A 27058-nucleotide genomic window follows, 5' to 3' on the forward strand; every position below is an offset into this window, starting at 1 on the left:
CCATCAAGACTTCCGGACTCGCACTGAAGCCAGAAAAGTGCAGATTTGCGTATGAGGAGCTCTTGTTTCTGGGGCACGTTATCAGCAAGTCTGGAGTTCGTCCCGATCCACGGAAAACAGCCGCCATCGCCGACTTCCCGCCGCCCACTGACAAGAAAGTCGTGCGCCGATTTCTGGGCCTGTGCGCCTACTATAGACGGTTCGTGAAAAACTTCGCCCGCATCGCCGATCCTCTCACTAACCTTACCAAGGCCGACGTGGAGTTCAAGTGGGAAACGCCACAGGAACACGCTTTCCAAGAGCTTAAACATCGCCTCCAGACGCCTCCGTTACTTGCTCACTTCGACGAATTCGTCGAGACAGAAATACATACTGACGCAAGCAGCGTAGGTTTTGGCGCCGTTTTTGTGCAGAGGACTGACGGACTTGAAAGGGTTATTAGTTACGCCAGCCGATCGCTATCCAAAGCAGAAGCAAATTATTCCATAACAGAAAAGGAGTGCCTCGCCATCATCTGGGCTACGTCGAAAGTTCGCCCCTATCTTTATGGCAGGCCCTTCAAAGTTGTGAGCGACCACCACGCTTTGTGTTGGCTAGCCACCTTGAAGGACCCTTCAGGTCGCCTCGCACGATGGAGCCTGAGACTTCAAGAATATGACATTACTGTCATTTAAAAGTCCGGCAAAAAACACTCCGACGCCGACTGCCTCTCTCGTACGCCTGTCGACCAACCGCTACCCGACGACCCGGATGACGACTACTTCTTGGGAACGATAACTACCGACCACTTCGCTGAACAACAGCGGGCCGACCCGGAACTTAAGGCCCTAATAGAATACCGCCGAAGTCCCGAAGGCAGGACCGCCGAAGTCCCGAAGGTATTCAAGCACGCACTTGCCTTGTTCTTTCTACGAAACGGTCTTCTACAAAAGAAAAACTTTTCACCGCTTCAAGCTAAGTACCTCCTTGTGGTGCCTCCAGCTCTGCGACCAAAACTCCTGCAGGCCCTGCACGACGATCCGACTGCAGGGCACCTCGGTGTTTCTCGCACGCTCGCGAGGATACAAGAAAGGTACTACTGGCCACGTCTTACCACCGACGTCACTCGTTATGTGAGGACATGCCGGGACTGTCAGCGACGCAAGACACCGCCGACAAGCCCAGCGGGACTTCTGCAGCCAATTGATCCACCTTGCTGACCTTTCCAGCAGATTGGCATGGACCTACTAGGGCCGTTTTCAACGTCGGCTTTCGGAAGCAAGTGGATCGTGGTAGCTACTGACTACCTCACCCGCTACGCCGAGACAAAAGCGCTGCCAAAAGGCAGTGCATCCGAGGTAGCTAAGTTCTTCGTCGAAAATATCGTCCTACGTCACAGCGCCCCGGAGGTCCTTATCACCGACAGAGGAACGACATTCACTGTCGACTTAACTCAAGCGATCTTGGCATACAGCCAAACAAACCACCGCCGGACGACAGCGTACCACCCACAGACCAACGGCCTCACCGAGCGGCTTAACAAGACGATCGCCGACATGGTGTCAAGGTACGTCGATGTCGAACACAAGACGTGGGACGCCATTCTTCCGTATGTGACCTTCGCATACAACACGGCGGTGCAGGAGACGACGCAGATATCTCCATACAAATTGGTCTACAGAAAGAGCCTGGCAACGACTCTCGATGCCATGTTACCCAACGTCACCGACGAAGAAAACCTCGATGTGAGCGAGTACCTTCAACGCGTCGAAGAAGCCCGACAACTTGCGCGTCTCCGTATCAAGAATCAACAGACGACAGACAGCCACCATTACAACCTTCGACGACGCTTCGTGGAATACCAGCCCGGTGAACGTGTTTGGGTGTGGACGCCGATACGCCGACGTGGACTAAGTGAAAAGCTTCTGCGACGCTACTTCGGACCGTACAGGGTGGTTAGACGTCTCGGCCCACTTGATTACGAGGTTGTCCCCGACGACATCACGAACTCTCAACGCCGCCGATTGCGACCTGAAGTCGTCCATGTCGCGCGCCTCAAGCCGTTTCATGCGCGTTAACAAACTGAAACAGTGTTTTTTTGTATTATTGTTGCATCGTAATTTATTCATTGTACTTTCTTGCATTATTATTGTATCTTCATCTTTAGTTAAAGCATTGGGATGCTGCCTTTTTTTCAGAGGGGGGCAATGCCACGTTCCATTTCCCAAGTTTTTGTTATCGTCCCAAAACACCACATGCCGACGCGCTTCGCCGCTTGTCAGTTGTTGAACGAAGGCCGACGCTCCGTTCGCCGCTATCAGTCCGAGACTACTATCTGTGCAAGACTGCTGTTGCAATTGGACTTTCCGTTTACTGGGCACAGGTTCGCCCAAATAAACAGTTAAATCCCAACACGAAGTCTCCTGTCTTCGGCCACTTCACGACCCCGTGACAATATGTATTTAAATGACAAACCTGGGCAAATTGACTTGTTAAACACTTACTTTTTAAAATTTTTGTAGGTTTCGCGCGTTACACACGAATAATTCACATATTTAGCTACCTTTAGGTAATAATTTTAAAGTGACGTCACTTCCGTGCGGCGCAGGAGCCACTTCTGTGTGGGTTAGAAGTGTGGCAGCTTGGGCTAGTTGGTATGGCATGACAATAGTTATAGCGCGAGAACAAAACGTCGTCGTTTTGTTCTAGCGCTCGTGTCTTTCGTGTCCTTCTTGTCTCTGTGTCGTCGTTTTGTTCTCGCGCTATAACTATCGTCGTTCTGTGTGGGGCTGGCTGCTGCGCCACGCGGCGCAGCAGCCAGCCCCACACAGATGATATTATATCATCCACGAACGCTAACGTGTGTACACTTCGTTACATGTCAGAAAATATAAAAAGAAAAGATGTAAATAATATTGTTACGCATGTCTTGGAAGAAAACGAAGATGGGTGAACATGCTGACTGCCCCAGGCTGGAGGAAGAAAGAAGACGACGAGACTGCGATCATCAACCTGTTGGCCGCTCCGGCGCTTCTCTTCGCGACCAAAATAAACGTCCCCTTCAGCCGTATACGTCCTGGTCCTCCTTGTGCGTAACAGATTGGTGGAAGCGTGCTGGGTAAGACAAGCCCAACGACGGGAGCTTCACTACCTGGACTACGCCGCAGCCGCCGCCTTGCCGGACTCCCGCCTGCGCCGATCTTAATGGCCCAAGATCAGCCATCTAACGCTTCAAGGCCAACTCCAATGGGTTCCGTGCCCTACTACCGAGTCCCGCCAACCTTTGGAGGAAAATCGGGAGAGGATGTCGACGCGTGGCTCGTCCAGTACAAGCGAGTCAGCAAGTCCAACGGCTGAGATGCCGCCGCTCAGCTCAGCAATGCGGTCTTTTGCCTTACGGATACTGCGCTCGTGTGGTACGAAAACCACGAGGACACACTGACGACGTGGGACGTTTTTGTTGCAGAGCTGAAAGCGTGTTTCGGCGACTCGAGCGTCAAAAGGAAGCGGGCAGAGCAGACATTGTCTCAACGCGCGCAGCTTTCAGGTGAGACATGTACCACGTATATAGAGGATGTGCTGAAGCTCTGCAAGGTGGTCAATGATCAGATGTCAGAAGACGACAAAGTAGGGCATTTGCTGAAAGGCATAGCCGAAGATGTATATAATTTTCTAATCGGAAAAGAACACCTGAGCTCGGTGTCCGACGTGATTCGGCATTGCCGAACTTTCGAACAGCTGAAAATGCGCAGGATTGCTCCAAAGTTCGGCCGGCTCACCAATGTTACAACGGTTGCCAGCATCGACACGAGCACCTGCCCAGACCTGTCCTCGACGATTCGAGAGATTGTTCGCGAAGAACTTTTTCGCTATAAAGAACAGACGCATTCAGCAGTTGATCACCATTCTGTAAACGACCAACATTCGGTATATGTGCCACGTGAGGCTGTGACTGCGCCGCCGCCTTCTACGACTTCTTGGCAATCGATGCTTAGTGCAGCAGCTGTTGAGTACAGCGCACCCCCACAGCCACAGGAAAACTAGCAAGCGCGGCCGATGGAGGTGAGGTCGCCGGAGACGTGCTAATATCAGAAATACCTCCTGTGTTGATGCTCAAGAACAAAGTACGTGTTTTGTTGACGGTGTGCCTGTGATGGCTTTGGTGGATACGGGGGCAACCATTTCGGTCATGAGTGCGTGTTTTAAAGATACCTTGGGGCGGAAGGTATTATTTAGGTGGAATCAAGCTGCGAAGTTTTGCGGAGTGAGTGGTGAGGCACTGCATCCTATTGGTGTGTGTCAAGCTAACGTATTTCTCGGAGGCCGTGTTATCCCAACGGAGTTCGTGATTATTCCGCAGGCGACACATGATGTTATTTTGGGTATGGACTTTTTGAGGAAGTGTGGTGCGACTGTCGACTGCCGCAGAGGGACAATAGTCTTGAGTGATCACGTTTCGCCAGCACTCTTGGAAAACCCTGTGGATGGTGAGACGGCATTGTGTGTCTGTGGCGACACTATCATACCACCGTTATCAACCGTTCGTGTACATGTTGGTTGCAGCGACAGCTATTCCGCCAACTTTGATGCCAACGTAGAACCAGTGTACACCAACTGCATGAAAAAGAATGTGTTGATCTCACATTGTGTGGCGTCGATCAGACGTGGACGCGCTGGTTTATGGACTGTCAATTGCTCTACAGAACCCGTGATGTTACCAGATGGTCTAAAGTTAGCCGTCGTGAGTGGACAACACGAGGCCTTACTGGTGACCGAGCTTAGAGATGCGCCGGAAGAGCATCGTAGTCACAGTTTCGAAACGGCTCTTCTGTTAATGGTGAATAAGTCGCTGAGCACAAGTGAACGCCGAACATTGGTCAATGTACTTTCGAAGCACGTCTCTGCATTCGACTTTGCGCAGAAAGACAAAGCGCCCCTAATCCCTGCTTCTCGGACATGTCACACTATCAACACGGGTTTGGCCAATCCGATTAGACAAAAGCCATACCGTGTTTCGCCATCCGAGCGGTGGATTATTAATGAGCAGGTGAACGAAATGATTGAAAACGGTATCATTCAGGAGTCGGTAAGTCCATGGGCAGCTCCAGTAATTCTCGTTAAAAAGAAAGACAGATCCTGGAGATTTTGCGTCGATTATCGCCGATTGAATGCTGTAACAATAAAAGACGTGTACCCACTTCCACGTATTGATGATGCCATAGACTGTCTGCATTCAGCCTCTTACTTTTCCTCTGTAGACTTAAGATCGGGCTACTGGCAAATTTCTATGCATCCTGAAGATAAAGAAAGGCAGCCTTTGTAACACCTGACGGCCTTTTTGAATTCAACGTGATGCCATTTGGACTGTGCAACGCGCCGGCGACGTTCGAGCGACTTATGGACACTGTTCTTCGTGGCTTGAAGTGGAGCATTTGCATGTGCTATCTCGACGACGTCGTCATCTTTGGCCGCACGTTCAGCGAACACAATTCACGTCTGGATACTGTACTGACTTGCATAAGAAACGCTGGCCTTGTTCTTAACTCAAAGAAATGCCACTTCGGAGACCGACAAACCCTTGTTCTCGGGCACCTAGTCGATCAGGAGGGCATCCGTCCAGATCCCCAGAAGACAGCAGCCGTTGAAGCATTCAATGTGCCGCGCTCTGTGAAGGAGCTCCGCAGTTTTTTGGGGCTTTGCTCCTATTTTCGCCGCTTTATACCCAAATTTGCCGATGTCGCGTATCCGCTGACATGTTTGCTACGGAAGAATACTCCCTTCGAGTGGACTCCGGAGTGCGACTCCTCTTTTCGTCAACTGAAGTTCCTCCTGACGTCGCGGCCTGTTCTTCAACACTTCAACCCATCAGCTCCAACCGAACTGCACACAGATGCCAGCGGCATAGGAATTGGTGCCGTCCTAGTTCAACGCTATGGTAACCGTGAGCACGTGATTGCATACGCAAGTCGCTCCTTGAGTAGGCCCGAACAGAATTACACCGTCACAGAACAAGAATGCCTCGCGGTAGTATTTGCGATTCAGCGGTTTCGGTCTTACTATACAGACGCCCTTTTACAGTCGTCACCGACCACCACTCATTGTGTTGGCTCGTCAACCTTCGGGATCCTTGCGGCCGTCTAGCGCGCTGGGCACTTCGGCTCCAAGAGTTCAACTTCATAGTCTCGTACAAAAGTGGTCGACGACACGCCGACGCAGATTGCCTTTCGCGCATGCCACTGAGCACTACAGAGTGTGACGCCGATGACCTCAATCACCTCGTAGCTTCTGTGTCACCGAAGTTTCCCGACCTCAGTACTTTCAAAGATGAACAGCGAAAGGACACCAGGCTATCATCGCTTTGCACAGCTCCTACGGCATGCCATTTCTGTGTACGCAACGGACTCCTATATAAGAACTTTTCCAGCACTAGCGCACGTTTCCTCCTGGTAGTGCCAGAAACCCTTCGGACAACGATTTTAGGTGTGATGCACGATGATCCAACGTCCGGACATTTAGGTTCTGCGCGGACGCTTTACCGTGCTAAGGAGCGCTTTTATTGGCCAGGAATGCGACAGTCGGTCGAGGCGTATGTGGCCAGCTGCACACAGTGTCAATGCCACAAACGCCCGTCTACTGCTCCGGCTGGTCTTCTACAGCCCTTGCCACCTCCAAGCACACCTTTCCAACAGGTGGGCATTGACCTCATGGGCCCTTTTCTAAAGTCGGCTAAGGGCAATCGCTGGATAATTGTGTGTGTCGATTACCTCACGCGCTACTGCGAGACGGCGGCCATACCAACCGCAACTGCCAGCGACGTCTCTGTTTTCCTGCTACAGCACGTTATCCTCCGACATGGCCCACCTCAGGTGATCATCAGTGATCGTGGGCGACAATTAATTTACGGCAGACATAGTAGAAGAGCTGCTTCGATTGAGTGAGTCCCGCCTTCGTCACTCGTCGCCATACCATCCGCAAACAAATGGGCTCACGGAGCGCACCAACCGAACAATTGTAAACATGCTCTCTATGTATGTGGCATCCGACCACAAGAACTGGGATGACGTGCTACCATTTATAACGTACGCGTTCAACACCGCTAAGCACGAGACAACAGGCTATAGCCCCTTTTTCTTGATGTGCGCGCACGACCGCCACGGCACACACTCGACACAGTTTTGCCATTCTCGGCGCACGAGAACCTCTCAGTCACCGAAATCCTCTGCCTTGCAGAAGAAGCGCGTCGTATTGCTCGTCTACGCACTTTGGCATCACAGGAAAAATCGAAGGTACGCTATGACGTCCGCCACCGGCCTGTAACTTACCACCCAGGCGACTTAGTGTGGCTGTGGACTCCGGTACGAAGACGCGGGTTATGCCAAAAGTTCTTGGCCCTATACGACGGACCGTTTGTCGTTCTCGACAAAATCACGGAAGTCACATACACAATAGCTCGCCTCACGAGAAGTGGTAGAAGAGCCGCTAAAACCCAAGCAGTCCATGTCGCTCGATTGAAGTTGTACACACCAAGATGAATCGGTTACCTCGCCCGGCGGGCTTCGTCTGCGAGGGGAGGAATGTTACGCATGTCTTGGAAGAAAACGAAGCGGGTGAACATGCTGACTGCCCCAAGCTGGAGGAAGAAAGAAGGCGACGAGACTGCGATCATCAACCTGTTGGCCGCTCCGGCGCTTCTCTTCGCGACCAAAATAAACGGCCCCCTTCAGCCGTATACGTCCTGGTCCTCCTTGTGCGTAACAATATGTTTAAAATTGTTACCATAATTATTAGGCATCATTATCCATGCAGATTTTTGTTCTTTGCTGTTTCTAGCGTTCTGGTGCCATTCCACCTTTTTCCCTCCCCCGATAAACAACGATGGCGTCGCAGCAAGTTCACATCCACGGTTACAGTGGCTGGAATAGTGTAGGCTGGAATAGCCACCGTGGTACAGTGGCTAGAATAGCCACTGACCACGGTGTTCACATCCATCCTTCCTCCATGTTCACATCGAACACGCAGGAAGGAACGGTCCTTCCTCCGTGACATCGAAGCTTGTGAGCGAGCTTGAGTGCGTGTTCATTAGGTGATCTGTATTCATCGAGCAGGGAGAAACGAAGACAGTGGTGCGTCGTGAAATATTTTATTTCCCACACATGCAATCACCGAGAATTTGTGTGCGAGTGATATCGTCAGCGAAAGGGGGACTCTGAAAGTGACACCGGCGACCTGCCAGTTTTCAGCGACACCAGCTGCTCGGAAGAAAAAGTGCGATTGAAAAACTGTACGTAAAACCAATGACCATTTTCCCCAACTGCTTTGCATACGGGGTCAGTGTTTCGGTTTCTCTGATATGATAAAAGCTGTTTCATATGCCGCGATTGCAGCGAAATAAATCGTTACCGTGAACGGTTACGAAGGGCTTGCTTGTTTCGTCATTTAGGAACACTTTCCAGTCTGAATTCATGTTAAAATGCACAGCATCGGCCATTACCAAAACAAACACGTCCACTCTATTTCGACGGCTTGGCCGGAACAGCCCTATTTCGACGAGTCCCAACAAAAATCGCTCCTGCTGCTGCGATCAGAGCGAAAATTTCCAACATGTTGGAAGCTCGCCGCGGACCACTGCGGCGGGAACGAACTACATTTTTTTTTTCGTTGCGAGCGAATTCGCAGCCTGAAAATCGCAACTTTTTGTGTCATGTGAAACGGCCTTAACTCGCAAAGAACATGTTATTTGACTAGTTATTTCGCCGATGTAGTGCAGCGACTGCTGCTCGCGGGCCAAACCTCATAAGCGCGAAAATGCACGCGACGAGCGACGCGACGTAGATCGTCTTCGCGCGATCAGTCGCTAGCGCAGGCAAACCTCATTCACGCGACGGCTTCGGCGAGCGAATTCCACTGTTGCTGGCATGAGGCCGTCTACTCGCACCAAGCAAACTGCGTAGCAATTCAAAAATAAGATATATTGTTGTGTAATGAAGCGGAAAGTGTTTATTATTGCCTTGCAGCATTTTATTATATGCACATGCGTAATAAACATTGCGTTATTTTTTTGTTGCGCATACGTGACTCAGCAGGGTCACGTGCACCTATGTAGTCTTTGTCTTTTCTGGTTTTTCGCTATTGGCTGCTTGAGCCCAGCACTTCCGGGCGATGAGCGATGGTTTCCAAATCTGGAGAACCGAGCGATCGCGCGAAAATGAGCACGCGACACGTCGCGCGAACGCCCTGTTTCGTCGCTCATAGCGTCGCTTTCGCGTGCATTTTCGCGCTTATGAGGTTTGGCCTACCACCTTGGATTTAGGAAATAATAAGCGTAGCCATTTGAATTCTGGTTGCAATAGTTACAGGCGCAACCGCACGGCATAGCGGAAGCAAACAGCCCAGAAACACAAATGTTCGCTATGCGAGCCACGCGCAAGTGCAACCGCGAAGGAGACCAGTCATCGCGCAGATACAGCGGCGGAGAACGGGAGGATTCGAAGGGGGCAAGGAAGGAGAGAGGAGGTTGCGCGCGTGGCGGCTAGTTGGTACGGGCAGTACGGGGCGGTGCGTAGCGGGACGTCGGCGGGTACGTTGCCAAGATAGAGGGAAACAACGGAAGCCAACGTTACAGAAGAGAAGCGAAGTAGCCGGGAGCTTGAGTAGCGTCGAGGCATCTGTGAATATTAGTATAAATGTTCACTGATATTAGTCGCTGCTGGAGCACCGAAATTTTCGCATAATTTTCGTGTCGATTGGCTGGTCGGTGCGCCCTTGGCGTCACCGCAAAATGTCAACGGTAGCTCTGGCGGCGTAAAGGACAGAAGACTGCGCCAATCAAGAGACCGATTCCACCCGTTTCAGTGTTATTTCCGTGCTCGTGTTAAACCGACATTGCACTTCGGTGAGTATGTAAGTGCTAGCGGCGCTGGTGAGTGACCTATGTGTTATGGCCAAAATTCCTTTTGGCGTTGCATAAGTGGTTGCCAGACTTCCGCTAAGTTTGCCTGCAACTTTTTTATTTTTTTTCTAGTTGTGGCTTTTCCGTGAGAATTTGGTGCCATCCGCGGTGCATTTCGCGAACGAGCGACGCTGGCCGTTTTAATTAACGGAAGGAACCGCGCCTAGCAGTAGTCGAGCGCGGTGCTGCTGTGCAATTAAGAGGCCAATTTAATTAGCGGAATGAACCGCGCCTAGCAGAAGTCTGGGCGCGTGCTCTTGCTGTGTGCGCAGCTGTGCAATTACGCGCTCAGAGATCGCGATTGTCGTGTACGCTGCGCAACGCTCGCGTATTCTAATCGCTGTGCCTATCCTGTGGTCTAGACCACAGGATACACGCTAGCTGTATTCTATAGACCATATCACAAAATAACCTGCAACTTTATTTTGTGTAACCCACGATAAACGTGTGGGCCGTTGGCCGGGCAGAATGCGCTGTAGCCCTAGCCGCCCGCCTCGCTTGACGACTATTTCTGTGCAGTAGACCACAGAATATAATCCCAATTTGTTCTGTGGACCAGACTACAAAATTATCGCACTGATCCATTGAGTGCTGGACATATAAGGGACTTTCACCACAATGCATTTTGTTCGCCTCGGTTGGTCAGTGACTAGGGTGCACGGCTCGGAAGGTCGGGGGTTCGATACCGGCCGCGACGGTGGCATTTCTATGGAAGTGAAGTGGTAGAGGCCCGAGTACTGTGTGATTTTAGTGCACGTTAAAGAGCACGAGATGGTCAAAATTTCTGCAGCCTTCCGCTATAGCATCTCTCATGGTCATATCCTGAGTTTCGGACGTAAAACCTCAAATATTATTATATTATATTATATTGTATACATTCAATTTCAGCCACGCCAAGATGTGCACTAAGATTTGCACAGGAGATTCAAAGTTCGAGTAATTCTCCCAATTGTACAGACACAGCCCTAAATCTCTCCCAAAACGGCTCCAACACCATCGTTAGAAGGGAATAATAACAAATAACAGCATTCCTAAATTTTTCTAACCATCAATCTGTCACGTGTGGAACACGTCATGTTCATCGCTGCACGGCCTACTGTACTCCTGACCTGCCCATATAGCGTGGTTCTTATGAGAGCGCATGTCCCTGCTCTCGTTCAACCACTTGCCGTTGGCGACTACCTATAACGTGTTCATCTGCTACTCTGCAGCTGTTTGAATGGCACTGGAGTAAGAACGCCTGCATTTTGTGACAAACTGCCAGCATATATATGACTGTTTCTGCAAACTTCGACGCCTGGTCACGCAAGTTATTAAGTGCAAATATATTGCACGCTGGATGACTAACATAGGCAGCCGTAGACTTTCATAGTGTAGGACCGCCTACGTGCCATCACGTCCATTCAATTGCAACAAATTTCAGGATCACTTCTACTGTAATAATTTCCAAATTATTTTGTATTTATGCATAATAATTACACAAAGTGATCACTTTGTTGACTGAAATATAAACACAAACGCTGAAGTTGACGTCAGCGAACAAGTTCTGACTAGCGTCATACCACCCTACTGGTAGAAGGTATGAACTAGACATGGGCAGTGGAAGTGGGGACATCTGGGCAGATCAGGAGTACAGTAGGTCATGCACCGATGTACATAAGTATGTTGCAAAAAAGCGGACCAGGATTGTCAAGATGTAATTGCAGCTGCCACTGGGTATAGCACGTTTGCGGACATTTCAGTAAAGTTTTCAGACGTTGGGGTTAATGCTGGCGGGTGCATGCGTGCGTAACAAAGGGAAAATTGTGCTGTGTCCTTTATCAAGCAGAAGACCTGGCCAAATTTGTTGTGCTGTTTTGTGTGACACAAATATACTGGCTCAAAAGCGACTTAAACACTTCGCATTCGATCAATCAACATCAGAAAATTTTGTTTTTTTTTTCTTGGTGGCGTGAGGACTATTTTTTAAGTGACTTATGTCTACACCCATATGGGAGGATTGCACAAAATTTGCAAGTTTCGGAGGCAAATCGAGTGAGATCCATCTACACATGACAGGTGAATTGAAAGTAAAATGAGGTTCAGAGTTTTTCACCCATCAAGCGAGTTATCAAGTAATCAGGGTGACTTTCTGTAACATTAAACACACCTTTCTGTCACTGTTTCAGTTCATAACCCCAATGTTCATAACCACACAGATAAAAGCATTCTTAAAGTAGGCTTTGCACTTCAAACTTTTTTTTGCATACAACTGTACACCATGTCTTTTGTTATGTGGCATCGCTAGATGCAGGCGCCCTTTGTTAGAATATAACCTCCTAGGTACGGTCATTTTCATATTGCCACAAATAAAATCTTGTCATTTGTGATAAAAGCTGTTGTCAAGAGAGATGGTTATGTACAGCATAGTCTGGTCACACAGAAGTGGATTTTGGTGTGGTCCACGAAATGAAGCTCCGGTTTATTTTGTGGCCTGGTCCACAAAATAGGCACTGCGTATTCAAATCTATTCCTGTAGACAACATAGCTGCGTCTGTTCTGGTATGTGTGTAATGAATTGGCGTGTAAAGTGTGACACATTACAGCTATGTATTGCATTCTACTGCCCTCTATCTGCAACTGTCTTATGTCTATGCAGCGCACAAGTGGCACACTTAGCACATCAAAGCTATGTGTCGCTTTCGTCTGTGCTTCAAGTAAATGGAACCCCACACAAACTGCACGCTCGAGTGTTTTTTTTTTTTTCCAGAAAGGATCGCCATGTAAGACATTGCATTTTGTTGAGGCCTATGCTCAATGCTATCGAACCAAGTGCAAACAATATAATTATAAATAATGCCTTCGCAGATTTTCATTCATCAAGTGTACGTGAGGGACTGGCACCAGTCCAGAAATGGCTTCCTCCAACCACATCGTGGACGATTTTGAGAACTCTTTTCAGGTACGGTCCTACTCCATGTTTGAAACTTGGGCAGCAGGTTCAAGTTTGCTGGGGGAAGGAAAAGCGAAAATGGCAGCAGTTTATATTCAAAATGCAGTCAAATAATTTAGTTAGTGGAAATTCACCAGCAGGTAGTAAATTAGCTGCTCAAGTGTAGTAGACTTCAATCCGAGAAAATATCAGCTCCACCTGCAGCCAAACTCCTATCTCACACCAGAAGAGGAGCATATTTGCATTTTTGTGTTGTCAAGCACTTCAGCATATTTAAAGTAGTTAAATTTTATTATAAAAAGGGAAGTTTGTATCGTTGGCGTTAAATGGAAAGCTTGAATGTCCGTATTATAAGACTTTAAACATGCAAATTGCTGTAGATTGCAGCGGGTGCCTGAATGAGCTTTCAACTTCCCACTTCCGTTCTATTAATTTGAACTCACAGACAAGAAAGCCAAAGAATGTTTTCTTGTCTGTTAGTTCTAATTAATGTTTTGTTTAACGAAAAAAAACAAGCCCTCAAAATTCCCCATCTTTCGCCTCAATTCTATGTTATACTGTTCCACTATATATAACACTGGTGATCAATCCGATTGTCAGTAAACTGATTGTCCATGTCACTGAACCTCTGGTGGACAGCGAGCATCGTCAGCCTGTGTTACAATGTGCATAGTGCCAATGTGAGCTGTACGACATTTATTTCGAGGTTTCTTTCCTCGAACATCATGAATTTTTCCGTGTTGCATTGTGTGCTGCTAATCTAGTGTCTAGTGACTTGTAAAGCTGTGACATCTTGTGAGGCACCTTAGGGAAGTGGTGGATGGAGCCAGTTCATCTAGTCGATGTAGTAAGCGTCAGGCTCTCGCTATCCGATAGACGCCAAAATCTACACACTTGTAGCTGTATTTTTACTCCTAAAACACACAACCACATTGAGTTGAAAATAAAGAAGTGGGGCACGGGCTTGGGGCGACGCCCCAAGTCTTAAAGATGTGTCTACTGATGTTCAGCTTGATGGTCAAGCACAGAAACGCAGCTGGTCCCCGTTGAACCATGTTGTTTCTGCTTTCATTCCATCTAAACCAAAAAAGACTCCGCCCAGTAAAGTACTTAAAGTATTTTGGAGAAAGTTGTCTCCGCACCAATTCTTACACCAAAATAGCGTCCCTGAAAGTTCTGCAATGGAATTGTCGCGCTCTATTTTCTGCTATTACTTACTTACATTGTCTGTGTGATAAAGTAAATCTCCATTTAATCTTGCTTCAAGAATCTTGGATTGCTCCAGATACCAATCTTTAGTATAAAAATTACCGTTTGTTCAAGTTAGACCGCTCTATGAGAGGTGGTAAAATAGTCACAATGATTTCGAACAAACTTTGCTATAAAACCAAACAGACGTTAGAGCTCCTCTCCCTGGCATACGAAATATTAGTTGTAGGCTTAACTCTCTCTATTGGGCAGGTTTTGCCAGTAGTAAATGCTTACTTTCCTTCAGGTGTACATGACACTCGGCCATTAGATACTCCAATATCCACGTGTGGAGGAAATGTTTTATTAGCAGGTTACTTCAACACCTGTCATATTACATGGGGAGAAAAAACTGATATGTGCGGCCGCTGATTGTGGCATTGGGCCCAAAATAATCATTTTTCATGTCTGAATTTGGGAAGCCCAACATACATGTGCCGTCATACTTCTTCAGCGCTGGATTTAACTTTTGCAAGCTACAACTTTAATGTTTCATTGTGGTCAGTCGTTGGTTTTGCAACACATAGCGAACACTTACCGATAACTTTTGAAATGAAAATCAGATAGCCTCATCAATCTCTATCACTCATACGCATATAAATTACTCGAAATTTAAAGATTCCTTTCTTTCTTCGCTGGCTTTTCTATCGGATAAAAGCACGAAGTCGAATGCTCTGAAGTTTCAGCTCTTCTTCCTGAAGTGACGGTGCTAAGCTTGATCGAGTTATATATAGGTTCTTTCATGCTACTAGACAAATACTCACGTCAAGTTTTCATTATGAAGGAGGAACGGTATGGATTAAAATACCTGCTGTTGTTTGAGCTAGTCTAGGTACTTCTATCACTGCCACATGGAAACGGGGATGTTGAGCATGAATTTAGCAAAGACTCAAGAGTCCTGCACGATAGGTCAAATTTTTCGTTGTCAAGTGTAAATGGCATATGTCACATAATGTCATATTCATAGAGGTTTGACAGTGACTTGTGTTCATTTACAGTAAATTAAGATGTTATCAAGGCTGCCAAGGGGGCGCCAAGATGGTATGCAGATCGTTGCCTTCATGTTAAGAGCGACCATCAAAGCGTATGCATATAGGTGCAGAGCAAAGCTCACCAATTGTGGGAGTTACCAATAATCAAGCTGAAAAAGAACTGGCTGAAGCAGAAGGGATGATTAAATATGCTGCATTGTTGATACAGCGGGCCTTGAGGTCTAACTTCTCTGACATTGAGAGCGAGCAAGCAGTGCTTGCTCAAGCACGACGAGAGATAGCCGAGTTCTACTTACGTCCTGAAAAAACATGGAGGAAAGCTTAGTGCTGTTTCATGCGAGTGACATGCGTTTGTTATGTATATCAGTGTATCCATTCCTTCATGCATCTGCGATCCTTGATTAAAGCTTGCATTAGTTGTGTCTTCAGTGAACTGATACACACACTGAATGTAATACTTTATACTATAAGATAAAAATAGCATTAAAACGCTATCTGATGGCTTTTTCATTTTTGCAACTTGCTATGAAACTAAGGGGAGCTGCTACAAATCATTTTTCTTGCTACCAAACCTGACACAAAGCACTTTTGGCAATTCCTCTTACTCAAGTTACAATTGTAATCTTCAAGTGGTCATCGCAGTGAACAGGAAAGGGCTATGTATAGTTGAAGTAGTTGCTGAGCGCAATTTTTCCAAACAATTTCAGGTCACCCATACTGTGAAACTTCGTTAGTTTTCTGTTACTACTAGGCCATACTGTGAGATTACATTATTGAGTTCTATCTATAAAATAGTTGATAACTTTGTGGATACAGTCAAAGCAAAGTAATGACTCAGTAGTTCTTGGACGACGGTCTTACTTGATTGGCTGTATTAGCTACAGTAATTCAGTACGTGTGTGTAGGACGAATCCTTTAATGTTTTTATTTTAACTTGAAGTGCTATTTGTTCTTGTTTACTTCTAAAATATTGCATGCTGGTTGTACGTATACCATGTGCTATACAGCGAGTGTTGCTTTGCTGAGAAAGCATGGTGTCCCAGTGTTCTAGTATATTTTGGGAAGTGTACATGTAGCTGAATGCTTGCTTGGGATTTTTATGGTAAGCAGAGCAAATATCTGTGTTATGGTATATTTTGCATACAGATATACAAAAACACCACATAGCTTACATTCAGCACCCAAACAAGTTTGACTATGTTGTGCATGCATATCAAGCAAACAAAGAAAAATACAAGATGCCTTTACATCGCATTGTATAAGCCATAAGTGTAGCTGTCTTGGGGCGCAAAATTCTCCAATCAAGTTGCATTGCAAGAAACCGCAAGAATTTTACGCTGTTGGTGTGTTTCCGAATAAAACTTGCAGAAAAACAGCTTTAGTGATGAAGTTCTGCTTCTTTGTTTTTCCATGACACATCGATGATTACAAGGAAGGCCAGCGCATTGGTTGCTTGATACCATGTGCAGACCATTCAGGGCTTGTCCAAACAGGCGATTTACTGAGGTCATGCAGAAGAGGGATTGCGACTGGCAAGCAAGCTGGGACTCGAGGCACTTGCAACTAGCACCGGTTGTGCTAAACTTTTTCCACTCAATGTGTTTGATGGTCACACCAACCAGTGTAACTCTATGCAGTTTTATGCCTCATTTAATGCTTAACTAGTCCCAGTCAATCTCAATTGCATTCCTGGACATTGTGAAGTTATGATCAGTTATTTGACTAGAGAAATTTGAAATCCTCGCGCAGTGCTTCTAAAGCTTTTTGTTGGAAAGCAAGGTGTAAACACTCAAACACAACGGGAAAATATGTTCATTTGCTTTGAGTCATCTGAGTGCTCACAGCAATATGTTTAGAACTATCAATACCTCTGATGTCTGATTGATATGTTGAATCAAATAGAGCTTTGAATGTAATAAGTTTCATCTGCCATAGTGATGTGTGCATGATGGCCGATGGTAGATGACATGCTTTACAACCTGTAAAGCATACATTTGTTTTTACAGAAATGCCCCTTGTAGTGTAAAGCTCAGCGTTCTCGTTTATGACTATTACGCCAAGCTCATCCACAATCCAGTGCATTTTCACTTGGCTGTCAGTATGCGCTACCAGTGCAATCAGACAGCTGCCTAAGTCTGCACGCATTGTCTTCCTGTACCATAATGCTGCACCCATGTTTTAGAAAATGCTAGGTTGTGACACTACAGTGCCACATTTGATAATTGAGTGTCTAGGTCCAGTGCATCATGGAAAGTGCATAGTGTGCAGGGAAGTTTGGCTGAATCGTATATACCTGTTAGTTGTTATCTGTATCTTCACCACTTTATTTTTCTGTATATTTTGGTGTTTTCAACTGCAAATTTTACTGGGAAGATGGGAGTTGTCTGCTTTGTCCCTGCTATAGCTGTCCCACTGTACACCCTTTAAGATGCCTCACCGAGCAACCACTTTGCTAATCCATTTTTTTATTAGGCATGTCTGGCTGCGGTCACAAATCCAGATTACTTCTATGTTCGTGACTCAGAAGAAGTAAAAACAGGTATGATGGTTTATTAATATTCTTCATTAGTAGTACTTTGAATGCATGTTTGCAGCTTGTAATTGCTATCTCATGTACCAACACCAAGCAGTGCACAGACCTTCTTCAATGAAGAAGGGTCTCTTTATACGCGTGTTTATGCATCTTCTTACAATGTGACATAATAATTGTTAGGCTTTTACATAAAAAAAAAACAACAATATGATAATGAGAGACACCGTAGTGGACGACTCTGGAAATTTCGACTTCTTGAAGTTCTATAATAAGCTCTTAAATCTGAATATGGGGGCCTCTAGCTCATTGCCTCCATCAAAATGTGGCTGCCATGGCCGGAATTCGATCCCACCACATTTGGCTTGTGATGTTATCGGATCTGATATCTGAACTTGGGCAGTATTCACCTACAGTAAAAACTGGACTATAGGTCAAAATTTTGTTCTGGAAGTCAACTACCACGATTGAAATTCATTCGTTGTTTTATACACCGGTTATCAGCAGAAAAAATACTGAAGTCTGGCCACACTGGATGATAAAAGTCAACCGGGGTGCAAATTAAGACGTCCTCAAATTTCGTCATGTTGTCATATTTGCCATCTGGTCCACTTTTATTGGCCCAGAGGACTGCTGCAGCATCTTTGGTGAAAAGTGCCTTCATTAGGAAATTTCACAATATGGCAGTGTTTTCAGGGTCTAGGAATGCATCTCAGTGTGCTATAATAGACACTGTCAATTCATTGACCATGGCACATGGCTTTGGTTTTTCATTGAATGTAGTGTGTGCTATGCTGCCACTGTAAAAGAGGAAGCAGAATAGAAGGACAATCAAAAAAAAGGGGGCTGTTCTCATCATATCAGGATGACATGCTTTCTCTCTCCTAGCACTTGGAGAGCACAGTGGAGTGGCATTGCTTGCGGACTTTTACTGAACGAAGGAGGGAGAGTGTAGGCTCTGACAGTGTAGCTTGCCTCCTGGAGGCATGGCAATCAAGCAGTGTAATTTCTTCTAACGTATTCAACAATGAACCAGCACAAAACATTTTTTAGTAAGACACTCCTCAGAAGACACATCACAACTACTAACAATTCATCAAAACATGCATAAAGACCTGGTGAGAGGCCCTTTAAATATTTTTACATTAAAGTGAAATAACAGATTATTAAGCTATCCTTTGGAAATGCTCCTGTTATTAAGTTCACCATCCTAGGTTTATTATTAATGGAGAAAACCAAGGTTAAGGTTTAATTTTTATATCTTAGATTGAAACGTCCACATATGAATGTCAGAATGACTCCATGGATTTCAACCATGTTATTTGCATTTTAGCTACAATTAGTCAGTGAAATTTTCTGAAAGTCGCTATTCCCTTGTCCCCTCAGAAGACTATGAGCTTAATTTTTTTTTACAAATAAAAAATTTTGTTAGCTCTAGCATACAGCATCAAAATCTATGACGTGGGTTGATCTGGGAACTGCAAGTTGGTGCTACCACCTGTGTTTTTTTTATGCATTTGTCTACTTATCAAGTGCCTTCTCGTGGCCATGTTAATGCTTTCGGTAGTTTTTGTGAAAAGGTAGTTTTATTATAATAAAGAAAGTCAGTATTTCTCTTCAATGTCATGTGCCATTTGCTCTCTGCCTGTGAAATGCTGGGCAAGTCAGTACATATCTTAAATAAGGGGTTATCACTGCTCACATGTCTTTATATTTCTTTGTACCACGGGAGTGCTACTAATCCCTCATTTTGATGTATCTACCTAATGCCAGCCACAGGTGTTCTTGGTGAGGACTGTAAAGATGCTTATGTACACTCTACAGCAAAACTTTGCTGGATGAGGGTTTGACTGAAGATAGATGACGCTCTTAATCTGGTGCTTGAATGTATAATCTTTCGCAGGTGAGAAAAAAATGCTATCACGCTGGGCTGCACATGGAGCACAAAGGCTGATATCACGCCTATTTAATGCAGCCTAGGGAGCATTACGGCGGCACCTAGGTAGCCCTCTATGAAAAGGTCTATAGGTTTCAAAAAGAGGGTTTGAAGTCTGTGTTTCCAGATAAAGTGGGAATATAGCTTTTTTTATTAATGTTGAACATTACTCTAGTGCTTTCGTTGCTCGTGCTGCTAGTTTGGGACACGAAGACCTCCAAAATATTTTTGGCTGTGACTTTAGTCCAGTTCAAATGCTTAGCGTACAGAGCATTCAGCCAGCAGGCAGGCAGGAAACAAGTACAAAATAAATTACTTTGATATCGGGCTTCTATCATACAAAAGGTGTTCAACCCTTTTCATTCTCCCTATGTGCTCAGTAGCATGAATTGTCATGCTTGCTGCTGGTCACGTTGCCGCTGATCCTACATGGTCACGTTGCCATCTGCAGTGGTGTACTGAAGAAGTTGGCATGCTGTCGTGTGGTTAGCGTGGGTATTAGCAAGTCTTAGTACTGCATACGTAGCGTTCTTAACAGCGTTGCCTACGTAAGCAACCAGAGTTTCGCACAGAGCGCACAAGTTATGCTCATGCACAGTACATGAAACGCAGCCTCCTTATGTATGAAATGCCATTATGGATGCTATATAAGTAGGAGCAAGATAGCAACTTGCTCTCACACACAATTACATGGCATTACATTGTACAATATTTGCATCAGTTCAGCATGTTGATATGCATTGGTGTCACTAAAAGTTCAAAATGGCACAAGAAAAAGGAAGGGGGGGGGACACTAAAAAATTGATGTTAGCTGAAGGGCAAAGAAACAGACAAGGGAAATATCAGCAGTATATACATGCTCTTAAGTGTTAAAAAATGTGAGTGCTTTAACTGGTGTAAATACTTTACTTTTCCCTTCAAAGTGAGCTTTTAGCTGCTCCTGTAGGTGATCTAATTTCCTCACACAAATAATATCGCTGGACTAAAATTTGCATAGATTGGAAACAAATATCTTCTTCCAAATTTGTACAGCATAATGCTTAACTCTATAATTCGTTTTTAGGATTCACTGAGTTATAAAACTGTTACTGATTTGGTTCATTGCTTTTAGGAGTAGAGCAGACCATACAGCGGTTCCTGGATGCTGCTAAACAGATGGAAAGTTTCTTCCTTCAGAAGAGGCTTGTACTGTCGGCTCAGAAGTCAGAGCAGATGGTCATGGAGGTGAGCCCCCTTTTGAGGAAATCAATTGGATTTTGCAGTGATCTTTCAGAGTATTTTATTTTCTTGTCCCTTTGTCGTCGTTCTGATCTTGTGCTCTAACAACCGTCATCGAAATCATAATGTTACATACCAAAAATGCTGTAAAAAAAATATGGTTTAACGTCTATTCACACTGCTGGTGCGGCACTTCGTTCAGCATCTGAATAGTGCATAGTATGTGGATTGCTTAAACTTTGACATTTTGGCTTTGAACATTCTTCTGAATTTTTGAGTGAGCATGTCATTTGGACCTCAAATTTTGCTCTATGGCATTATTACTAGTTACCTCTGATTTCTGTCATCATTTAATTTTCAGAACATTGCAAATAAAATTTGTGCATAATACCTGAAATAGTATTCTAGTGTGGACTTGACTGCCCAAATGCTATTCAGCAGTGTATAGCAGCTCTGAATCGTAGAAAATTATGTACTGGCGATGACCTTAAAAAATGAAGTTGCAAACACAAAACACTTCTTTTAAAGTAAAGAAAATGTACTAATCATATGTGACAAGTGTGAGCAGTAATAACTTAGGACAATATAAGAAAGCACAGTTTTATTTTTAATAAAGCCATGTGATATTACAGAAATTCACGAATTATTCATTATTTACATTGTTGTTGAATGACTTTGATTTCAGGTTTCTTTGTTGGTAATATTAGCAAAAAGCTCTAGACTTAAAGGTAATACAGTTGGCTGCTTTATAACCTGTAATTGAATCTTGCACCTTGATGACAAGTGACACCTTGAGAAACCGTGTGTGTTCCATCATCATGGTGACATGCTAAAGTTCTACTGTTGCACAAATCTGGTGACAAACAGATGTTAACGAGCTACTGGTCGATTTCCGTGTCTTCTCACTCATGTAAACTTCTTGAACACATAATTTACAAACATATTATGGATTATTTGGAAACCAATAGTATACCAATCGACTGCCAGCACCGTTTTCGTCGTAGTGTGCGCACCTTCTGTGTGCATGACGTGCTGATGCGTCCGCGTTGTGTGATCCTCCAGCTTCGTGTTGCTCTGATACCAAATAGGGCCGAGAAGGAATTGGGCTTGCGAAGTATACATTGAGTGTGTAGCGAAGGTTTCAAGCTCACCTCCCGCATTCCTCGCATTATGCTTTCACGGCTTGTAATGAACCAATTAAAAAATTCTAGTGATACAAAGCTCTTCATTGGGCACCTAACAACTTCCACTGTCTAAGTAAAAATTCTCATGTGACCTAGTGAAGCGCCATTTAAGAAAGAACTAAATGACAAATAAAACAAAAACCACATGAATATCGTTTTTTCAATGTAAACTTTATTTTTTCCTGATGACACTCCACGGTTTCGCATTTGTTCTTCATCGTCCTGCCGCAGCACAGAAGCACCTCTTGCTCCCTACGCAAGCGAGGAGATGGCGAAGAGATGCCTAGCAGATGACGCGACTGTTATATCCGGACACCGGGCACATGGTATAACATCTTTATTACTGAGGCGCACACTGCCAGCCTCAACACAAGCAGTACAAAACAGAATAACGCCCTCCAGATACTGTGGACAGTATATGTACACACGCTATCTCTCGGCGCATGCGCAACTGGCAGTAGCTTGAGAGCATGCATACAAACCCCGTGACTGACGTCACAACACTTCCTTCACGCACAATTTTAGAAACTATCATAAGTTAGGCGCTCAGGTGGGCACCGTTGCCTTGTGCTACGTCGTAAGGGAACCGGCTGCTCACGATTTTCGGGAAGTGAGAATCTCGTGGGTGACGACGAATCTGAGCTTTGGTTGGTCGTCGATGTAGCATTTGTGATGTCCGATGCATGTGGTAGTTCCACTTCCGGTGGTGGGTCCTGTTGTGCCGTCGGTTCGATGTCCGATGGTCGCAAGTGGTCCGCGTGCACAAACCGCACTTTGTTTCGCACATACACTAAATACGTCGAAGAAGATTTCACACACGTCACTTCTCCAGGCCACCAGTTCACAAGTTGCCCACGCACAGAACGCACCAGTACACGATCACCAACAGCAAACACTCGAGGTGAACCTCGGAGCCTGTCAGCAGACTTTTTTATTTCTGCGGTCTTAGCTCTCATCTGATTTGTTACGCCCGGGCGCAGCAGCGACAATCGGGTCCGCAGCTTCCTTCTCACAAATAATTCAGCAGGGGTTCTTCCCGTGAAAGTGTGAGGTGTGGTTCGATAACAAAACACGAAGTTATCTATCCTGTGTTGCAGTGTTCTGTTTGTGCCCTTTTCCGAGTCTTCTAGCACTTGTTTGAGCAGTGCTTTTTTTGTTGTCTGAACTGCGCGCTTCGCCGCGCCGTTAGACTGCAGATGGTACGGCGGCGTTAGTGTGTGCCTCACACCATTAGCTTGAAGGAATTCTTTGAACTCAGCTGCCCGAAACTGCGGTCCGTTGTCCGTCACTACCTCCAGCGGAAGGCCATGCGCCGCGAACCATGAACGCACTACTTCAACGGTCTTCGCCGCGGTGGTTACACTCATTATCTTAATTTCAAGCCATTTGGAATAGGTGTCGATAGCGAGGAGAAACATCCTTCTCTTTTCTTCAGCGAAGTCTAAATGCACACGCTCCCACGGATTCTGGCATATTTGCCACGAGGACAAGGGTACGGGTTGAGCTGCAGGGAGAACCGTTTGGCATATTGCACATTTGCGCACTGTGTTTTCGAGGGCTTTGTCCATTCCCGGCCACCATACTACTGACCTCGCTAATGCTTTCATTCGGGTTATACCCAAGTGCTGCTCGTGCAGCAACTGCAAAACATCCTTGAGCAATGATTCCGGTACTACCACTCTGTTTGTCCATATTACGCACCCGTTGTCTACACTGAGCTCGAGCCGACGTACCCAGAACGGCTTTAGCTGCTCAGACACGGTCTTGGGCCATCCATGCCAGATCATGTCGCGTACAGCCCTCAGCACTTTATCGCATCCTGTTTCTCGACTGACATCATTTGACGTTAAAGGCAAGTCGTTTAGTGCTGAAAAGTAGAAGATTTCTTCGCACTTGCTACCTGTGTCAGGTAACGGTAAACGGGACAATGCGTCTGCATGCTGGATAGCTGATCCTGGTTTGTGTTTGATTCTATAGGTGTAGTCGGCCAAAAATGTCAGCCAACGATGCACTCGTGCCGTGGCTACTGCACTGCCCTGCCGTTTAGGGTCAAACAAAATTGTCAAAGGTTGGTGATCTGTTATTATGTTAAAGGGCCGTCCGTAAAGGTACTTATGAAATTTTTTTACAGCAAACACAATACTAAGTGCTTCTTTCTCAATCTGCCCATAGTTACGTTCGGCCGCTGATAATGACCGCGAAGCAAAAGAAACCGGCTTTTCCTCACCGTTCACCAAGTGCGATAGCACAGCCCCTAACCCGTAATCAGAAGCGTCACATGTGATCCAGATTTCTTTTTTTACGTCATACAACTGCAACACAGTCTTATCAGTCAACAGTTCTTTGCATCTTTCGAATGCTTCATTACATTCGCGTGACCAGTGCCATGTAGTTTCTTTTCGCAACAAGCTGTGCAGTGGTTCCACGATCGATGCTAAATTTGGCAAAAATTTTCCGTAGTAATTAATCAAACCTAAAAAGGCCTTCAACTGACTCACGTTAGTGGGCCTTGGCGCTTTTCTGATAGCTTCAACTTTTTCCGCTGTTGGGTGCAAGCCGTGCTTGTCGATTTCGTGTCCCAAGTATGTGACGCGTTGCTGAAAGAAGCTGCATTTCCTTGCGTTCACTTTTATGCCGTGTTTACTTAGGCGTTGAAGAACTTGCTCCACCCTTTCATAACACTGCCCGTCGTTCTCACCAGCGATGACTACATCATCAATGTAGCACGCGGTTCCAGGCAGATTACGCAGTATCTGGTCCATGACCGCCTGGAAAATAGCTGGTGCGCACGCTACGCCATAAGGCAAGCGGCGGAATCTAAACAGACCTAGGTGGGTGTTAATAGTGAGCAGTTCCTGCGCTTGTTTGTTTAGTTCGAGTTGCAAGTACGCTTTTGAGAGGTCTATGATAGAAAACACAGTTCCACCCTGAAGATTTGCGAATATGTCTTCAGGAAGTGGCAAGGGATACTGATCGACCTTGATGGCTGGGTTTACTGTGACGCGATAGTCGCCACATAATCTCAGTTCTTGAGTGTTCTTTTTTGGAACAATCACAAGAGGCGTTGCCCATGGACTATGTCTGACCTTATATATGACTCCAGGTTTTTCTAGCTTGACCAATTCTTGTTCAACGCGCTCGCGCAAAGCTTATGGCACTGGTCGCGCTTTCATAAAGACAGGGTGCGCGTCATCCTTCAATTCAATGCTGCATTCGAATCCCTTAATTGTACCAAAACCCGCGCCAAACACTTCGGGAAATTTCTCAGCAAGCAATGCCTCCTTAGCCACCACATTTACTGAAAATACTTCCTGCCAATTTGTTTTGATTTTAGAAAGCCAATCTCGGCCAAACAACGTGGGCATTCTAGCACCCTGCGTTTCTTTCGCTATGACAAGTGGCAGTTCGAAACACTGGTCTTGGTATTGCACCTTTACATCCATAATACCAACTGTAGGGACCGTCGTGCCATTGTACGTGGCTAGTTTGACATTTGCTTGCCTGCAAGAGGCGTTTGGGAAGTGTTTAGCACACTCTGTTTCTGACATTATTGACACCGCTGCGCCCGTGTCAAGTTCCATGGGTATCACTTTATCATTTATGCAAACCTTGATTACAATGGCGGGCATACCTTCTTTGTGGTTCGTATTATACAGAGATAGCAGTTCGTTAGTATTTTCTTTCTCGCATTCTTCGCTCTCTACTCTATTTACAAGCTTAGATTTGCACATTTTAGCAACATGACCCATTTTTGTACACCTATAACAGGTACTGTTCAGAAATCGGCAACTCACGGGTGAATGCTGTCCTCCGCAACGATGACACATTCTTTTCGTTTGTTCTTTCGCTGCCCCATTTTCCTTGTCCGAGCTGGACTGCGTCGGCGCTTCCCTTGAAGGTGCTTTACTCGGTTGTGAGATTTTCCGTTGCCAGTAGATGTCCTCCGTTTTTACAGCTGCTCCTTTAGAACTGGTTTGCAGCATTTCTTTCGTGTCTTGTGTTGCCGCTTCCATGGCCATGGCTACGCTGCATGCGCGTTCCCACGTTACTTCCTCGTCTGGCATTGCCAATAGCCTGCACCGTACTCCCTCGGTACGTATTCCAGCGACGAGCTGGTCACGCAATGCTTCGGTCAAAAAGGCACCGAATTCGCATGTTGCCGCGAGTTTCTTCAATTCGACTATAAAGTCTGCGACAGTCTCATGCGGCTCTTGCTTTCGCTGGTGAAAACGATACCTTTCGGTGACCACGGAGCGCTTGGGAGCGTAATGCTTCTTCAGAACGTCAACAACTTCCGTGAATGACGCCTTAGCTGGTGTTTTAGGCAGCAGCAAGCTCCGAAGCGTGACGTAGGCCTTCTCACCTATAGCCGTGAGAAAGATTGGAAGCTTCTTGTCTTCCGCGATGTCATTGGCCGCGGCAAATACTTCGAACCGCTCCAGGTATACCTCGAAGTTACCGTCCTCTTGTTGGAACTCGGGTAACTTACCGACAGTGGTCGCCATACTCAGTTCAAGCTGGTTAGAGTGGGATTCCTAGGAGCCTGCGGCGGATCCCATCCTCGTCGCCAGTTGTTATATCCGGACACCGGGCACATGGTATAACATCTTTATTACTGAGGCGCACACTGCCAGCCTCAACACAAGCAGTACAAAACAGAATAACGCCCTCTAGATACTGTGGACAGTATATGTACACACGCTATCTCTCGGCGCATGCGCAACTGGCAGTAGCTTGAGAGCATGCATACAAACCCCGCGACTGACGTCACAACAGCGACGCAGATTAATACGTGTGTTTAGGCTTATCGACCTTCCTATTGGCAAAAAGGTCTTGTAGGCTTGACAGTGTTGAAAGTAACTTATGAGGTGGAGTATAAGCTGCACCCCACTGTGTTCCAAAAGCTCAATTTTACCGGGTAACGTGAATACCAGACTCCAGCGGTACTTGAAAGGAAAATTTGAAGTTAAATAGTGTTTAGATAGGCACAGATTTTGAATACAGGCATTTATAGACACCATAAAAACACTATAAAAGCTCTTCTTGCCCTCTCATTCGTGCTCATATGTCAGAATTGCACGATAGGAACA

General features: G+C 45.9%; 3 protein-coding genes across 9 annotated transcripts in view; 2 read left to right on the plus strand and 1 right to left on the minus strand.

Annotated features, from left to right (window-relative positions):
* Positions 1 to 27058, plus strand: part of LOC142784684 (uncharacterized) — a 285299-nt gene that overhangs the window by 30963 nt on the left and 227278 nt on the right. The gene's annotated exons all lie outside the window — the stretch shown is intronic.
* LOC142784681 (mediator of RNA polymerase II transcription subunit 28-like) overlaps positions 9537 to 27058 on the plus strand; it is a 30163-nt gene continuing 12641 nt past the window's right edge. Inside the window, exons 1-5 of one of the 3 annotated variants that reach the window (XM_075883159.1) lie at positions 9537 to 9871; positions 12567 to 12690; positions 12776 to 12869; positions 17573 to 17639; positions 20678 to 20790. In XM_075883159.1, the coding sequence (XP_075739274.1) occupies positions 12822 to 12869; positions 17573 to 17639; positions 20678 to 20790 (228 nt within the window). In that variant the 5' untranslated portion in view covers positions 9537 to 9871; positions 12567 to 12690; positions 12776 to 12821. The remainder of the gene's footprint in view (positions 9872 to 12566; positions 12691 to 12775; positions 12870 to 17572; positions 17640 to 20677; positions 20791 to 27058) is intronic. The other 2 variants (XM_075883157.1, XM_075883158.1) reach the window with 2 other exon arrangements.
* On the minus strand, positions 20954 to 26499 carry LOC142784722 (uncharacterized). Its single transcript, XM_075883225.1, has 2 exons — positions 25763 to 26499; positions 20954 to 20989 (listed from the first exon to the last, which is right to left on the minus strand). The coding sequence occupies exons 1-2, from the start codon at positions 26471 to 26473 to the stop codon at positions 20954 to 20956; spliced, it is 747 nt and encodes a 248-aa protein (XP_075739340.1). The 5' UTR covers positions 26474 to 26499.

Source organism: Rhipicephalus microplus, unplaced genomic scaffold, assembly GCF_043290135.1.
Source record: "Rhipicephalus microplus isolate Deutch F79 unplaced genomic scaffold, USDA_Rmic scaffold_15, whole genome shotgun sequence".
Classification (NCBI taxonomy): domain Eukaryota; kingdom Metazoa; phylum Arthropoda; class Arachnida; order Ixodida; family Ixodidae; genus Rhipicephalus; species Rhipicephalus microplus.